This window comes from Triturus cristatus, chromosome 6 (genome assembly GCF_964204655.1).
Source record: "Triturus cristatus chromosome 6, aTriCri1.1, whole genome shotgun sequence".
NCBI lineage: Eukaryota > Metazoa > Chordata > Amphibia > Caudata > Salamandridae > Triturus > Triturus cristatus.
The window spans coordinates 342,976,064-342,994,540 of record NC_140589.1 but is presented as its reverse complement, the minus strand read 5'-3'; the positions used below and the strand labels follow the sequence as shown (position 1 = coordinate 342,994,540).

At 44.3% G+C, this 18,477-nt stretch overlaps 1 protein-coding gene across 1 annotated transcript in view; it reads right to left on the bottom strand.

Moving 5' to 3' along the window:
* ADAM17 (ADAM metallopeptidase domain 17) overlaps positions 1–18,477 on the bottom strand; it is a 597,876-nt gene that overhangs the window by 420,629 nt on the left and 158,770 nt on the right. The window contains exon 4 of the mRNA XM_085610726.1: positions 7,713–7,801. Coding sequence (XP_085466852.1) covers positions 7,713–7,801 — 89 coding nt within the window. The remainder of the gene's footprint in view (positions 1–7,712; positions 7,802–18,477) is intronic.

Here is an 18,477-nt window from a genome sequence, read left to right as displayed (position 1 = left end):
TGACATTTTGGACAGGCTCGATAAATATACCCTCACACAGTACAGGCAACATCTCCATAGGGAAGGGGATAAATAAGGTCGACTTCTGGCCTGGATTCTCCGGGGGGAAAGAGCCCCAGATGTTATTGTGGCTTTACGGGAGCCTACGGAAGGCTTGGTCCACTCTGAGGTGGAATTGCTGCGGGTCCTTAAGTCTCTTCTCCAGATGGTGTATATCGCGGACCCTGCCGTTTCCGAGGCGTCCTATCTCCCTCACCTTCAGGATCTGACCCTACGGTCTATCCCCATGCGGGCACAGGAGGACCTTGACGAACCCCTAACACTGGGCGAGGTACGATCCGCCCTGCAGCACCTACCGAGAGCTAAGTTCCCGGGCAGTGATGGGTTCCCTCCAGAGTTTTATCAAGCATTCGAGGGTACGCTTCCCCGACTCCTGTTGCAGGTTTATCTCGAGGCATTTGATCGCGGAATTCTCCCACCGAGCAGGACACTGGGGGAAATATGCATGATCCTGAAGCCGGGAGGGGATGCTCACGAGCCTTCCTCCTATCGAGCGATCACGATGATCAACACGGACATTAAGATCTTGTGCAAGCTCTTGGCGCCATACATGACTTACTTGGTCAACGAGGATCAGTGCGGTTTCATACCGGGGCGCAACACGGCTATGAATCTGCGGCGGTTGAATCACATTCTACATGAGGTGCGGGGTCGGGATGAGCAGATGGTGTTGGTGTCTGTTGACCTCGCCAAGGCGTTCGAAACAGTGGATTGGGGTTACCTTTTGGAGGTCCTCCGCGCTGTGGGGTTGGGTCCCAACTTTTGTCGCTGGATTCGCATTTTGTATACGGCCCCCGCGCTAGGTTGAAGCTTGGGGGCGCGAGATCAGAAGAGTGGCGACTGGGACGGGGTACAAGCCAGGGGTGTCCCCTCTCACCGTTACTCTTTGCCCTAGCCATAGAGCCCTTCGCTGTCCGGGTTCGGACCGACATGGAACAGTGGGGAATCAGGGTGGGTGACACGTGCAATGTTATCTCCCTGTATGCTGCCGACTTTCTGTTCTATTTGGCTTCTCCCCGGGACGCACTTCCGGTATTGCTACACCACTTAGACCGGTTTGGGGAGGTCTCTGGATTACGACTTAACCGCGGTAAATCACTGATTTTTCCACTGGCGGGTCTGGACTCCGTGCCCCTGGGGGACCTACCAGATCTCGGGCTGCGCTGGGAACAGGTAGGGTTCCGTTACCTTGGAAGACAGGTGGCCCCGACGGACACGCAGGCGCTAGCCCAGAACGTAGATAGCATAATCGCGTCCTTACAGCAGTCGGTGTCCTTTTGGTATTCTTTACCGCTTTCATTGATGGGTCGGCTGGCCATCGCTAAGATGGCAATGCTCCCTAGGACTTTATATGTACTCCAGAACTCACTATGTCCGTTGCCGCCACGAGTTGCTATGGGTGGGCCGGCGCAGTAGGGTAGCTCTTCACACCATTATTCGCAGCTACGAGGAGGGGGGCCTGGAAGCTCCACGCTTCGACCTATATTATTACGCGGCCCATTTACAACATGCACGTTGGCTTACAGATACAGACAATTGGGAGACACGTCTTCTCTCTGGTAGGGTGGACGCCCTGACGCTGCAGGAAGCACTGATGCAGGGTAGGGAGTCGGACACGTCCCTTCCCTATATTGACACACGGCCGGTATATGGCAGCGGTTCGTTGAGAAGGTCTTACGGAGGGCACCCTTTCACAGGGAGCTTCCGATATGGATACTGGCCCCCTTCAGCGACATGGGGCAATATATGTCCTTTCAATCTTGGAGGGAGGGTGGATGCGAAGTTCTGGCTGACCTTTATCCCAACGAGACCTTCCTTACCTACGAGCAGGCGGAGGAGACCTTTGGCCTTGGACGGGGACAATTCATACACTTCCGGGGACTCCAGGAGGTGGTGAAGGTCACCTGGCCACAAAATAACCGGACATTCCGCCACTGACACACACCCTGAATGTCCTACTTTCATGCGGTAAGGGTCGTAAATTGATCTCTCTTCTGTACAAAGCCATGAACCAGGATTCAACCCCCCCCCCCGGTACCGCGGTCTCGGGCTGCCTGGGAGACAGATCTCGCCACCCCGCTGGAGGAGAGACAATGGACACGCATAGGCTCCCTCACACGCACAGTTCCATGCAACGCCAGATTTAAGCGGACGCACTTCAATTTTTTACACCGCACCTACCTAACCCCGGTATCCCTGAAACGTATCTCTGGGGACAGGGGAGATGGATGCCCTAGATGCGCCGCAGAGAAGGCGGGCTTTTTACATTTGGCTTGGGACTGTCCATTGGTTAAGCAGTTTTGGGTGGGGGTGGTGGAGCGGATAGTTGCAGTCAAAGGCCTTCAGATGGCACCTGAACCCTTGTATTGTCTGCTTGCATTAGTCCGGAAACCCAAGAAAAAGAAACTCCTGTATAAACTTCTACAATTAATGCTGGTACTAGCCAGGCGCAGGGTGGCAATAACTTGGATGGGGCAGAAGGCCCCGGAGGTGCCCATCTGGCTTAAAGATGCCCGGGAGTGGTCTCTAGCCGAGGAAGCCCACATGCAATTCACTCGAAGGGATGAGAAGCTGAAGGACGACCTAATGGCTTGGCGAGTCATGTGTACTTCTGGATTTGCAGAAGGGGAGCCCTCCCCACAGGATGCAACTGACAGTGAGGGAAGTGGGTTGGATCTATCCATTGGGTCTTGGCCTGACGGGGAGCAAGAGGGTCGGCCCCAGTAGAGTCCACAGTGCGACAAAGTGCTGTGCCCGGTTCCTTCCTCACGGTGCTCTGTTTGCACATTATTTACTTTTTCTTTCCCCATGGTCCCGTTCCCTCCCTGATGCTGCCTGTAGTCCTATGTGCCGTTCACGATCTCGTAGATTTGCCTGTGTACAATGATCTGATGCCAGTTTGTGTGTTTTATGTTTTTATAACATGTAAACTGAAAAATAAAGTTTATAAAAAAAAAAAAAAAAAAAAAATTATGGTCTTGCTGCTCTGGATTACGCTACTTTGCTCAGACAGCAGAACTTTATTAAGATGCTATTACAATGGAAAAAATCATTTAGGGTAAAGGCAGTGACTCTTGCAATACCATTATGATGACAAATCATTGGCAAACAATTGTCTCCGTCCTTCTATTATGCACTTTGAAAATAATCAAATAATTTTTGGAGGGATTCGGCAGTTGGCACGTGATAAAAACGTGCACAGTCTTAATCTGAATAGGTTTAAAAAAATATACAATATGATTAAAGACTTAATATAGGGGCATATGTATCAAACGGTTTTGTATTCGCAAACGCTGCGATTTGCAAAAAAACAGCGTTTGCGAATACAAAATCGCAAAATGCGATGTATGAGCCATTTTCACATCGCATTATTAAGGAATCGCTAATTTTGCGATTCCTTAATTTTGAGTAAGCATTTAAAAAATCGCAAATTGCGATTCCTTAAATGCTATGTAACAAGCACCCAAGTTGTGCGATTTCTCCTTAAGAAATCGCAAATTACCACCAACTTCAAGTTGGTGATAATTTGCCATTTCTTTGAAAAATGCACTTTTTGGCATTTTTCAAAGTGCCATGTGGCGCACATACATGCCCTTAGGACATGTATGTGCGCCATGCTCATTTCAGGGGTGCATCAGGGTGTCCTTATGACACCCTTGCACCCTTGAAATTATTCTTAATTTGCGATTCTCTAATTGCGAATCGCAAATTGAGAATGACTTCCCATTCATTCCTATGGGCCTCCTGGCCCATAGGAATGAATGGGAAGGTATTCCTTAATTGCGATTTCGCAATTTGCTAATCGCAATTAAGGAATAACAAGTAATCGCAAAATATTTGCGAATTTTTAAATACATCCCGTTTTACGATTCTCAAAAAAATCGCTATTTGAGAATTGCAATAACGGATTTTGATACATATGCCCCATAATGTCTTATTCCGGGCAGAGCCACACAGATGACTGACTCACTATGCTAGGGCTAAGGGATTGTCAGTGATCAAGAGAGTAAACTATACCACATAACAGAGCTATAGATACTCCATCTGTTGCACATATTTCATGCTAGAGAATAGACTACTATTCATTCTGACAACTGAGATCACACACGTGGAGAGCATGGAGCGAGAGCATGGAGTGAGAGTTATATCCGATCAGTCTACCTTAATGCTAACAATTGGAACGCATAATAAGCACAGCAGCAACACATGGTCATTAGACACCTTAGAGCTGAAGTACAGGGAGATCATCAATATACCGACAGAGGTTACTAACAACTATGTTGCAAACAATATAGGGCTGGTTTCATCCCAGGTGACGTTATGGGAGCTCTATAAGACAGTACTTCGGTACAGAGCTCAATGAAGTATTGGGTACAAGAAGGAACTGGAGAAAATACATGCTCCAGAAGCTGACACAGTAGCAATGGAACAACAAATACCCACCACCCTCCCCCTCGAATGACATAGAAACGACAAAGTTAGAACTAGTCCAAAAGGCATATAAAGAGGAGGTTACTAATAGGGCAAAGATGCACCATCTTAGTACACCAGAAACGCTATTTGTATACAAGGCAGACAGAGCTTGGTCTGATTAAGTAGGACATAAAAGGAAGCAAGATGGGTAGAGGAGATAGTCAACAAGGAGGGCAAGATGGTGCCTTTAGACCAGGAAATTGTACAGATGTTCACCAATCACTATACGGACCAGTATGCTGAGGGGAAAGCATGAAATATCAGCCCTTTTATGGAACCTACATATTGCCAAATTAACAAATGAAGGTACAGCTGCCCTGGATAACATAAAAATTCTACAAAATTGGGACCAAATAGTCCACCCGCTGAGTTGTTTAAAAGATTGGCATCGCAAGTGGGTACCTACTTGCTGTGTATGCATAAAGAGTCTTAAAAACAAGCATTGGCAAAGCCAATAGGTCTTGCCAATGCCAGAGATATTGGTTTTGTCAATGTGTTTTAGCCATGTTATACAGCAGTGCGGCTGCTGTGCCAAACTTCAGGGAGGGAAAGCACTATGACGTGGCAAGTGCTAAGCGTGCTATATCTCTTTTTTTCTTGTGGAAGGAGTTGTGGTGGTGAGGGGCAAGCAACATCAAGGGTAGAGTTGTGGGGAAGCAATGACAGGGGGAGGGTGATGATGGATGGGCAAGCAATGACAAGGGAGATGAGTGGGGGAGGGTAGAACAAGAAACAACAGGGGCATAGGGGAAGCAATGACGTGGAAAAGGGAGAGAAATGGGTCAAGCAACAATGCAGAGTGGAACGTGAGGAGGGGAGAAACTACTGCAAACACATGCACACTTAGGCAGTGCTGCAAGTAAGTACCTCCAATAAAGCATGAGCAGTAGGACAATGCACAGGATAAGGAAGCAGTACTTGAGCCATACTCCAGGGGTAGGGGAAACACACAAAGAAGTTAAGCTGGCACACGCTGACCAAACAGGAGTCAGCAAATAAGAGTGACGATGAAGCCAACCAAATTGTAAGCAATGGGCAGGCTCTAAGCCTCCTTGAAGCTAAAAAAATGCCTTGCAAATGACAGCACATGCACTTTCACAGGCAAGATCTTAAAAGGGAACTATCACCAGACCTTAAACATGCTCTCATTTTGGTCATCCATACGAAGGGTAAATCTAAAGCCAAATATTCGTCATACTGATCGATATCCCTGCTTACTATAGAAGAGTAAAGTTTTGGCTAAAATACTGGCAGACAGACTCTAGTTGGTCAATACACAGCAGATGCACCTGGATCGGAATGGCTTTATGACTCGTAGATCTACAAGGCTGAATCGCAGAAGTTTACATGATTGTTTGGACATATCAAGAAATAGCAGCAATCAACTTATGATTCTCGTCCTCGATGCAGAAAAGCCTTTTGACTCCACAGACTGGAGATACTATTACTAATTAGGAAGGGCACAAGACAAGGTTGCCACTTTTACTTGCACTATCTTTGGAGCCTCTGGCAATAAAAACAATAAATAAAACAATAAACATTTCAGCACACACCCTAGTAATGCAGGGTTATTCAGACATACTGAAATGAGAAGTGGAAGAAGTGTCAGCGATAGTAGGTACATCGGTTACCTGTGGCTCATGATTCCCAAAAATGACACTGCAAGCAAGTGGGGAAACTGAATATGCCTGACATGGTCGAGATGGTTCAGTGGTATAGACCAATATATAGCAGCTGAACAGATGATATACGAAGCCAGAGGTTGCCCCTAAAATGTAGGAAACTATGGGGACTGTGAGGGACTTATTACAGATTGGATGGCCTGAATGACAATACTCTTCCAGCTTTAGAGACAGCTGGACACTCTGGAAGTAGCAGTAGTGGGCAAGGGAGACTAACTGGATGAGACCACAGAGGGTCTTTTGGTTGGTTATGACTAAACATTATTCCAGATAACTGCACTGCAGAAGGAACCGACATGAATACTGTGGTGTGGTGCAAGGTTACTGGCATAAATGTCATTCACACACTGAAATAAAAAGTCTTGAAAAAAATATTGATTATTGGGAGAATAAACATTATTAAAATGATGGAGCTTGTTCTATTGCTTCATAGAATAAAAATAGCATGAGAATATCAACTGACAGAAAAATCTAATCATCAAGGAATTTATTACAGAAAAAAGCCACAGAATCTCAAACTCTGCCTTAAGCAAACAACTTTTCAATAGGTTAGGCTATTCTATCCAAAACAAATTATTAATTTTTTTATGGGCTAACAAAAGTGAATATGTGAAGGCAATGTAAAAATAGGTGGATAAAAATATAAAAATTTACAGTACCTTTGTTTGAATATTAAAACACTGTTCGACAAATGCCAAATTCAGTATTTATTTTAGAATAGTGAAAATGTTTCCAAATTTGCAACCAAGACACAAATTAGGAAAACCTGAATATTTCAATCCTGGCATTTTTCACAATTCCAATACTGGGGCAGGCAGTGCGCTAATGCAAAGTCCTATGTATTGATTTACACTTTCACTGGTAAATTAATCGCACCGTTTAAACCAGCTGCAGAATAGACTGAATTGTCATTTTGGAGGAAACTGCCTGTCCAGCAAGGTGTCACTGTGGTGAACAATAGCTTTGCAAAACAGGTATTCCTGGCCTTCATCCACTGAACAGACTAGTGTATATTACTTAAAGTTTGTTATGTTCAGCACACCCTACAGCAACTTGGAAAGCCAGTAGTGGAATTTATCGACTTCCTAGAAGACCTTAAAAGATTTCACACTGCAAGGAAGTGTCACCACTTTACATCCTGCATATCTGCCCATCATCAATACCAGCAAGTGAACACTCACTGGATCTTTTTAGGGACCCTAGCAGTCCACACTCCGGTGACTTCAGATTTCCATTATATTCACAATCACCATGTTCTATCATGAGCAGTTCTCTAATCATCAGATACGATTTTATCTTATGATTTGAGGTAAACAAAAGCTGCTACCTTCGATATGTTTCAATTATGTATCTGAACCAAACTATATATCATGATTGCACAAATAATAATACCATTGGCATGTGAGTGTGAATTCAGTCTAATCACATTAAGGAACAGCTAATAAATAAATATATAGTATTAAATAGCAAATTACCTTAAATAAAACACAATCTTACCTCTACGTTGTACTCCTCGCCATCTGTTTGGATTCTGACAGTGAAATCTCCTTCTCCTATGTGTGCAAATACTTTGGAACTGTGTTCACCTAACGCATGAAATGAAGACAAATAGACATGTACTTTATCAGAATATACTGCTTTCACAGAACCAACATCTACCAATAAGTAGGAATTTCAATTTGAAATGGTCATTATCAAGATGATGACACATTAGTTAATATTGCATAACTGGCAGAGATTGAATATTTAGCCTTCTACCTCTTACATGGTATTCATTTACTATTAGTTATTATTTCACTATGGCCCCAGTACAATTTAAATAATTGTCAAACACTTTAAAACATGTGTCAGATCATAGTCAGATTTAGTAATAGTGAGTTCTGATTAACCAATCCAGCTGCTTACCATACGAGGTGACCAGCAGGAAATAAAAACAATAAGGAGTAACATGAAATGGACAAGAATATCTGAAGACCTTCCACCAATATATTACTATGTGCCCAGCAAGTCTATTGATTACTTTAAGTAAAAAATCATCATTCAAGTATTGGGAAACGTTAATATAGGATCAGAAATATTTTTAGAGATTTATAGTGAAGAAATACAAGTGGCCCAACAAGTGTAGCCAACAAAATGGAGTATCACTTAAAAAAAAAGTACAATTTGTTGGCAGACAATTACAGAACTGTTAGCATCAATGTCAGTACCTTGTATCCATAGTCTCCACATCACTATTTATTTATTTGGTTGATTTATAAAGCGCACAGCTACCCAACAGGGTCTCCCGGCGCTGGACAAGGTGGAGGCAGATCCACAAAAGCGCTAGGCAACAGGCCAAAATAAGAATCAAGCTCGGTCGCTAAAAAGAAAAGTCTTTAAGTTCTTGTGGAAAGCTAGCAGAGAGTGAGAGTTCCTAAGATCGATTGTGAGAGATTTTTAGAGTTTAGGGCCCAGGAAGGAAAAAGAGCGGCCGCACATATGAACAAGACGAAACCGGGGAAGTGAGAAGCTGGAAGATCTCAACTGTCGAGCAGGCACATAAGGTGTTACCAATCTTTGGATATAAGAGGGAGCCAGGCCTAATTTGTTCCGAGACATGTAACATAGATCCTTGAACTCGAGGGGCTTGTTCACTTTGAGCCAATGAAATTGCTGGAGCAGAGGTGAAGCAGAAGCGCATCGAGGCAGACGAAAAAAAAGACGCGCGGCTGCATTCTGAATAACCTGCAGCCAATGGACTGAGGCTTTATCTGCACCCAGATATAACATGTTGCCGTAGTCCAGCCTGGATATTACCAGAGCCTGCAATACCGTTCTCTGAGCTACCAGTGGAATTAGCCAAATCATATTTTTAATCCATTTGAGAATAGTAAAGCTGGTCACCTTGACCCTAGACACCAGAGATTTGAAGGAAAGAATGTTATCAATGATAAAACCCAGTTTTTTGACTTTAGGGACAATGGCAGGCAATGGGCCCTGAGTGTCAGTCCAATGTTTAATTACCCAAAGCTCAGGGTTATTACCCAGAACGAGCCCCTCTGTTTTAGTGCCATTTAGCTTCAGAGCATTTCTGGTCATCCACAAGGAGACATTACTCAGGCCAAGCTGAACCAGGGAGAAATCTTGATGCCGAGTGGTAGAGTGTTAAAATAATTTGTGTATCATCAGCATAAGAAAAGATGGTCAAACCAGACTTCTCTGAAATGTCTGCCAGAGGGCGAACATAAATGTTAAAAAGCAAAGGGCTCAATATTGAACCTTGAGGCACTCCAGAGAGAGGTTAAGGTTAAAGTACTTGATCGTATTTCATTCGAAAAGACCTGGAAGGCGCAGTCTTTTAAAAAGGAGATTAACCACCTTAAAGCCAAACACTCAATGCCTGAGGCTTCAAGTCGGTCTGCCAGAATAGAATGCGACACCATGTCGAAAGCGCACTTAAATCTAGCAAAATGAGGGCGGCAGCACCACCGGCGTTGAGTTGTTACGTGAGGTATTCAGTGACCCGAAGAAGGGCAGATTCAGTACTATGGCCCGATCTGTGATGGGTGCAGCAAATTGCAAGTTGCAACTAAAGAGGAAAGTTGAACATTAATATGCCTTTACAGAATTTTAGAAAACACAATTGGGTGGAAATCTGCCCAACAGAGAGGATCAAGACTTTCCTTTTTCAATATGGGAAGGATATACAAATATTTACAGCTCCTAGGTGCAAGTCCTGTGCTTAAGGAAGTGTTGAAAAGGTCGAGGATCACAGTAAGGGCAGCCCCGTCCAAAAGCCTACGTTTAGAGGGAGGAAGTCAGCATCAAGTTGGCAATGGATGGACTTGACTTTATAGTAAAAGAACATTGCTAGCTCATCGCATTGATGTCGAGAAAGTGAGGGAGGGGGCAGAAAAGTACTGGCTGCCAAGAGTTTGTTGACAATTTTAAACAAAGTTTTTTGACAGTTTTGGGAACTCGAGATATTTTCAGTAAAGAAGGTTGCAGGACTGCAAAGAGCATGGTATTTCTTTAATGCTATCAAATGATCCAACTTTGCATCAAGTAAATAGTGTTTTCTCCATTGTCTTTCTAAGGCTTTATAGCGTTTTTTCTCCTGTTTTAGAGAGTCCATAAACCAGGGGGCGGGACGATGGATTCTGAGCTGTGGCTTAACTGAAAGAGGTAGGGCAGAGTTGATGGCCTCTGTAAGCCACTAATGCACGGAAAGTTGGTCTTGATCAGGTAGGGATACAAGGGAAGGGGTTTTATCAAGAAGCAGTTTGTTAAGCACCTGCATATTAAGTTTGGACCAATTCCTAGTTTTATGCAGTGAAGCCAGCCGGGTAGAAGAAACGGAGAGAAACGTATTAGTAAAAGGAACAGCAAAATGATCCGTCCAGCAAAGTTGGACGAGTGACGCAACAGATAAAGTAGAAAGGTTAGAAAAAATAGGGTCCAGAAGGCGCCCTGCAATGTGAGCGGGTAACTAGTTTAGGAGCGAAAGATTAGGAGGGTTCAAATCCTCTATTTAGATGCTCTTAGTAGAAAATTAAATTGAAAGGTGACAATGACTGAGAAAAAGTGTTTGTGAAAAATTATGATAAAACACCGTATATCAGCCATATTTGAATAAGTAAATTAAAGCTACTTCAGAGTTAGCCATGCATTACCATCCACAGCTCTACCAAATTACCTTGAATACTAAATCAGGAAAGGGGATGTACTTGCATTTGTGTGAGCAGCATTATATATATATATATATTTTTTTTTTTTACGGAATTTTATACAGCGCAAACTTGACCCGGCATCGGGTGTCAGAGCACTTTACATAGCATCAGTTACGTTACAGGAGGATACATTCATTTTTGTTAGGCACAGGGAGATTAAGTGATTTGCCCAGAATCACAGGATGTTCAGCATCATTGCCGAGACTCGGACCAGATTCCCCAGATTCGAGGTGGACCGCTCTAGCCGTTAGGCCAACTCCTCTCCTATATGGGTAACTAAAATTAAACCTATCTATGAGACACTGCGATCACTGATAAGGAAAGAGCTCTCTAAAACATCACTAATCTCGAAAAAATACTAATGGAATATAAAGTCTGGCATTTTTCGCCAAGGAGCATGAAAATAAAGTTAGCCCTTGCTGAGCAAAACTTGTCAAGGAATTCAGCACTTGCGAGTGTCCCTGTGTTAAAAGTTTTGGGTAGGATTGAACAGCCCACTTTTCATTTCAAAGGAAAATTAAACAAGAAAAAGCAGAGGGAACATAGGAGACTGAAAGCAGAAACAAAATTCGACGTTGTGATGAAGAGAAAAATATAGCACATCAAAACAGAATGGAAGGCTGAAAATCTAGTCCGATTAACAGGGTTGAGAATCCTGCGATCCAAAATGATGGCACTTATGGACAAATAAAGCTACCTTTTCAGGAAAGATGGATCCGCAACTTTTTTTTATCTGAAAGTTGAAAAGCATCCTCTATACACTGATGTGTGCTATAGGATCACATTTTTAAAATGTTGAAGGCCAGGATAGAGTGGATCTGAGCCTTAGAAGATACTCTGCCCTAAAGGGAAATTAAGATCTTTCGTTCACAACTCCCCCTCTTCCCACTTGTAAGCAACCTCTAAAAAAAATCTTTGATATGCTACATCTCCTTTTCTCCTTAAGTCTCCCTACCAGTTATGGTGTGGATAGCCAAGCAACATGGCAGACACGTTAATGTAAAGTGCTGGTCCCAGACCCTTAATCCAACAATGCAATATCCCCCCTCAATTATTGAAGATGCTGACTTCTCAACAGTGGGGCTTGGCCCAGGCGGGGTTTCTTCAGCTTGGGTGGCTGTAAAGAAGCAAAATAAAGATGATAGGATCTGACTTGGGGTAGACATGAGGTGAAGCCACGCTGCGTACCAAATGTTGGCAGCTGTGACAGAGCCCATACTGAACTGAGTGCAGTGGTACACGGGCAAGAGCAGGGGGTGGAGTTTGTACTGCAAGAGACAACAAGACCGGTGACGCCACTCCTCCAATCCGAAAAGTGCCTGGCCTCCTGAATAGCAGCGAAGGTGAGACTGAACCGCACACATTTGTGCAGGGTCAGAGGCGCCAAATCGCAGCAGCGATGGGCTTCCAGAAGGCCCTTGGACTCAAGGAGCTAGCTAATCCTGGTTCTTTCCTAACTGCTGAAATATGAGATTAACAATAATGGGGCGACCCGGTGTCCCTCAGAACCTGGGTATTAATATTAAACAAAAACAATTGGTTCTGTCGGGATATGTGCAATTGCTTAGGGTACTGTTTGTAAATACAGAGAAAAATTACTTTTTATAAAACATAAAGCAATGATTCACAAGAGAAATTAATCCACACAAGGAGAAAACACACACGAAAATAAGAATCAAACATGTATTCTAAATGAGTATCGAATACTCTAGGCTGTCACAGTTACAAATTCAATTGTATGAAGAGACAATAAGTGACCGTGGTGAATAAAGTGACATATAGTGATTGAGTGATATGAACAGTACACTATAATGAATGAAATCAGAATGCAGTAATTAAGTAGCGTGTCACGATTTGACAAAGCAGGTCTTCACCAGCCGGTTGGAGCCTCATTTATATCTTCAATAGACCTCCACCAGCCGGTTGGGCTCTCGTAAGAAAAGCCTATCGATTCAGGCTTCGTAAGAGCAAGAAAGTCACGTCCGTCCGGCAGCAGTTCGGATCAATTACTGATTGATCTGAACTGCTGCATTCTGATTTCATTCATTGAGACGCCTGCCCCGTTGGCTGTCCACTCATCCCTCCATAGTCCTGAAGAAGACCCGCCCTGATGCGCCTTAAAATTGCGCTACTTTCGGGGTCGAAACGTCGACATGCCATATGTGTCCGCACAGCCCTCATGATCACGATTTAATTTATTATTTGATCTTGCAGCACATATGCAAAAAGAAACAGGACAAAACCTTCTCCAAAGCTTCCCCTCCCTCCTTATTTGTTTCACATGTATTTGTTTGGTATATAGTGTACTGTTCATAGCACTCAATCACTATATGTCACTTTATTCACCACGGTCACTTATTGCCTCTTGATACAATTGAATTTGTAACTGTGACAACCTTGAGTATTTGATACTCATTTAGAATACATTATTGATTCTTATTTTCGTGTGCGTTTTCTCCTTGTGTGGATTAATTTCTCTTGTGAATCATTGCTTTATGTTTTATAAAAAGTAATTGTTCTCTGTATTTACAAACAGTACCCTAACCTATACTGAAAAATGTTCAGTACATTAACAAGCTATTTAAATATTGTGTCTTATAATCCTGCAGCCTTTCATTTCTCACTCCCTGCAATGTAAACTCATATCCAGGATACAATTAGCAGCAATATGTAAGAAGACATAAGCTGACATGTGACCTCTGAAAAGCTGCAAAAGGAAGAGTTAAAGGCTCTTTATTGCTCATTCAATTTCTGAATAAACATAACACCGGTTCTTTACCAGCTCTCGACAGAAGGCCAGTAAGCCCTAAAAATAGCTTGCAATGATAAAATCTGACTTGCCAAAGTGAGTGGTTAAGTCGATTTTTCAAGGCCTTCAAGGCAGACTGATTAAATTCCCAAGAGAAGTGCCCCAGGCAGCCTCTGCTAGCGAATGGATGCTGGACAGAACGAGATGAGATTGTTTCAGAGACAACATCAGAGACCGCCTTGATCTTCCAAGCATCAGAGGCACACACTCTGTGTTGGAGACCCAAATAGAAGTGGGTGTAAACTGGACTCTACAGCAGAAATATTTCACAGAATGCTGTTGTCAAAGTCACGGAGATGGAACAAAGAATATGTGATCTAGAAGACGCCTCTGCACAGACACAAGTTTTACTTCACAGGGTCACAACGACTACCATCTCGCTTGAAGATTGAATAGAAGACGCAGAAGGACAAGCCTGTTGTAATAACCTCTTCATTGTGGGGATGCCAGAGGGATGAGAAGGCAACAATCCTCATGCTTTATTATAGAGAAGGCCCCTCGGGCACACCTACAAAAACCTCCCCCACGGACCCCGGCACAGTCAATCATTGACAGGTTTTTTAATTACTGGAACAGTGAGAAAATACTTACAATGGCCAGAGACTGTAACTAAGTGGTTTTCAAGGGTCAGAATGTTATATTTTCCTGAACATCCAGTAATGCTCCTCCTTCTGGCCCAGTCATTTGAACTCCAAAAAGAGCAGCTAAGGTAAAAAGAAGGCAGACCTTCCAGCAGTAAAGAAGGGTCAGGAAGGAAAGTCCGACTAAACATATCCTAAGGAGTAAATTGCATGACACAAATTGAAGGGACTGTATTAAGAAATACCAAGGTTATATAGTTATGGGATAGGGTGGAGGCGACAGATTTTTCTGGAGTTGGGGAGGCGGGCAGTTTTGAACCAGTGCACACGAGGAGCAGGGGAGGGGGGAGGTGAAGGGTAACACAGTTAGTTTGCATATTTGTGAGAGTTTATATTTATACCATACTGGACCACACAGAGGTAGGTATAAATACACTGGATATGATACCGAGGCAAAAAATGATCCGAAATTTAATGAAAGATCCCCCAGATGAGCCCAAAAGTGCAGAACGTAGGATTTTATCATGGAACGTCGACCTCCTAACTAACAAAATAAAAAGAGGGGTGATAGCGCAATATGTACTCTCAGCGCAAAGGAAAGCAGGCTTCCAGGCTCCATATGCACAACGGTGTGAGACGGACGACGAGAGCACCCAAGGAATGAGCCTTTGAAAAAATAGTTGATTGCCATTCCTGTTCGAATATATGGTGTCCCTGAAGGCGCTAACTCCATTATAAAGCACATCAACAACAAAGAAGTTAGAAAAAGCCAACACAAAAGAAGGTGCATTCAAAAGAATCTGGCCCCTCGAGTTCCAGCATAAAACCATAACGTTGTGAGAAACAAATACGGGATGCTGATCGAGTCAATATATAATTAACATTTCTTTGTACAATGAGAAGAATAAATAAAAGTTTGCCTAAGAACTGATAGTGTCAGACAACCTCTGAATTTTATGAAAGGAAGCCATACATCCAAGTGCTTCAGGATTTTAAGTTGCAACCATATAAGTGCAACTTAAATAGTGTTTCCTATTACTTTGTCTTGATATAGATGGGATATTAACAGCAACACCATCGAAACGCGTCAACGCAATATCCACACAATTCGTGAAGGCCACTGGATCTGTAGATATTATAAGAATTTGTTTTCCATCAGATTCCAGGATAAATGTGCTTAAAGCAAATGTGTTACACTGAATGACAAAATGTACTATCTGTTTTATTTCTTCATTTTTACGTCTCGCTGAGTCAGCGCGCACCGCTGCTCGGAGAGACATTTAGTATGTGAGTTTTGAAAGTGTTGCTGGCTGGCGACAAGCTTGCGTTCCCGCGAGCTTGCACGTGCGCAGCCGGCAGCTTTGCAATATGTACAGCCGCGATCACTCACTTTCGCGCGCGCAGCCTACTTTCACTTTTCACGCGCGCACCACTCGCGTTTCTTGTTTTTTTCTATTTTATTATTTTATATACATTTTTCTGCCTATGAGTACAAGATCTATGGCATCAGCAAGTCTTGTCCGGTTACTGTGCAGTCCATCATTCCAATGGATGTGGCAGACTCCGCATTGTGTTGCCTTGAACAGAAAAGCCAGAGTTCCTATTCTAAGGACTTGGAATTCACCCACACTGATCTCCTGTTTGACATTTCCTGTCCTGCTGCTCGGCCTGCTATGTCGTTCTTCACTGTAATATCCCCTGCTAGCCCTCGGAGATAAGTGATTGAGTTCAGAGCCCTGGCAGCCTTCAAGGGCAGCACCCGCAGCATGTGCTGCTCTTGTTCAGGCAGAGCGCTTCACTGTGTGCAGCAGCGCCCCCTAAATCTCACTAGCCTCAAGGCCAAGCATGGGCTGGAAAGAGGGGCGCCAGCAGTGGCGGCCTGTACTATGAGCAGGGAAGGGGTGCATGTACAGCTCCTGCATGCCTGCCTGCCCGCCCGCCCGCCTGTGGTTCAGAGTAACTCATTTAGACACTGCCTCTTTAGGTGACGATCCATTCCTAATTCCTGAGCCTCTTCTGCGAGGGTTGTATCTCTTCACACATGACCGCTTCCCTTGGCTGCTCCAAAACGGAAATCGAGGAGGTGAGTCGATTGTTTCTTAGCATTGGTCCATTCTGAGGTGTGTGTGCTGCTTGCAGCCACTGTGGCAGTCATCACAGAAGAGCCCCATTGAGCAGGCAGACATCCATTTCACCATAATCCTCTATTCCTGCCTTTCTGTAGATCCCATTTCTTCTATCTTTTCCCAAATGCTAACCCACATTGTACATAGCTTCTCCCCATTCCACTTTTCCTTGCCACACGCTTTGCTCTTGTAAGTTGCCCCTCACCACCTGTGCCACATTATCTGCTCATCAATGTGTATTTGGATAGTTCACCACCATTTCGATGAGCAATGGTTCTACCCTTCCTTTAAAAATAAATAAACAAAAGAAAATACTCCTCTCCATCTTCTCCAACAACCTATCTACCCTCACTCCAGTCAGGCCCTCACACGCTACATTTCACAGAAACTGCACTGTCTCACCACCGCACTTCACACAGACATTTCACTTCCATTCTCAAACTCCTGAACTTTCCCGCTGCCTTTGACACTATTGGCCATCACACACTACTCTCTTCTTGCATCACTGGCCTTGCTCGAATCTGGTTCACCTTCTACTGCTCCAGCAACATGTTTACAATTACCAGGGACACCGAAACCTGCACCCACAGCCAGTGCGTGTCCGCAAGTATCAGTCGATGGCCTACGTCTGTTCCAATACACAACCTCTCTCTGTAATGCCTCCTCTTTCAGTTGCTCATATCACTGCTCTTAGAAGCACCCAGATCAGCTTCTCCCATTGCTTCGCTTATCTGCAAGCCCTCATCTCTGTGCTATAGCCATGCGGCACTACGTGGCCCTACAATCACTCCAAAAGAGAAGGGTTGCTCTTTCCCTCCACCACTTCACCCTCCTGGCTTACTATTTCCCTCTAAGTGACTGCATTTTGCCTCCTCAGCTGTAAGCCTTAGTGCTCTCTTCAGCTCATGTAGGAAGATGAAGGCTTTCATCTCCACTGCAGGCTCCCCCTCTTTCAATGGCTTAAGATGCGGAAGATCTGCACCCCGCTCCTGACGTCACTGGTCTTCATTTGACTTGAGCACTGCCGCAGTCTTCTGGTGGGCTGTGCCAACGACAAGGCTGCCGCCTGCACTCTGTGGAACATACCCAAGGACCTCCTCCCCTCCCGACACCAATCCACCGGGAGCACTGCCAAGACAACGGCCATAACTGCAAATGACCGGTAATAACCTTCAGATTAGTAATTAGCGTTGCTCTGAGAGGTCTGTCACACCATATCCTGCTACCCCACAGCTCGAACCTCCAATCTGCTGATCAGCCTTTGAGTGACACTCGAACCACCCTGTGCAGGGCCCCAGGTCCGAGCCCTTTCCATCACTTGTGCCGTCAAATCACTCCGATTTCGAAACTGCAGTGACAATATTACTTGCCGCAACATACGGTGTGTGTTCCCTTAGCCAGGGGTATGATACATTTCTTGTTGTTCGTCTTTTCCCTCCCAGTTCAGACTTGGTGCTGCTCCTGCCCCTGAACTCTGCTTCCTCCTGCTGTGTGAAAAATACACACTCCCCGCCTACGGACCATGATGGCGATGTGTGTTTCTGATCGAAAGGGGTTTCTCTGCTCATAAATAAAGAATGTAAACAAGTCTTACATATACTTGATTTTATTTTTTATACCTCTGCTGTGCACCAAAGGCTGCTTCGCTCATCGTGCTGGACAGAGCTCTTGGAGCTGGAAGCTCACGACAACTTTACACATACCTTCTCAGGGACCAGGGCAAGTCGAAAGGGCTCCGCGCCGCTTACTGTAAACTTTACACTTGTTTACTGGAGGCCTGATTAGGGCCTCTGTGCACTTCAGTCCCCCTCCCCTCCAGGTTTCAGGTAGCATTTGAGAAGTTGCCAAAGAAAGCCTATAGCCTCACTCGGCCCTCAGTTGTTGCAGCGCTCTTTTCTGATGGGACTGGTAGAAAAGCTGAATCAGCCCCTGTAAATGGAACATTCTGAGATGGAAAGTGTCCACCTGTGCAGTTTTAAAATAGAACTCAGAGCACTGTTCCTATCACACAAGTGAGTCTGGAGAGAGACTCCATCG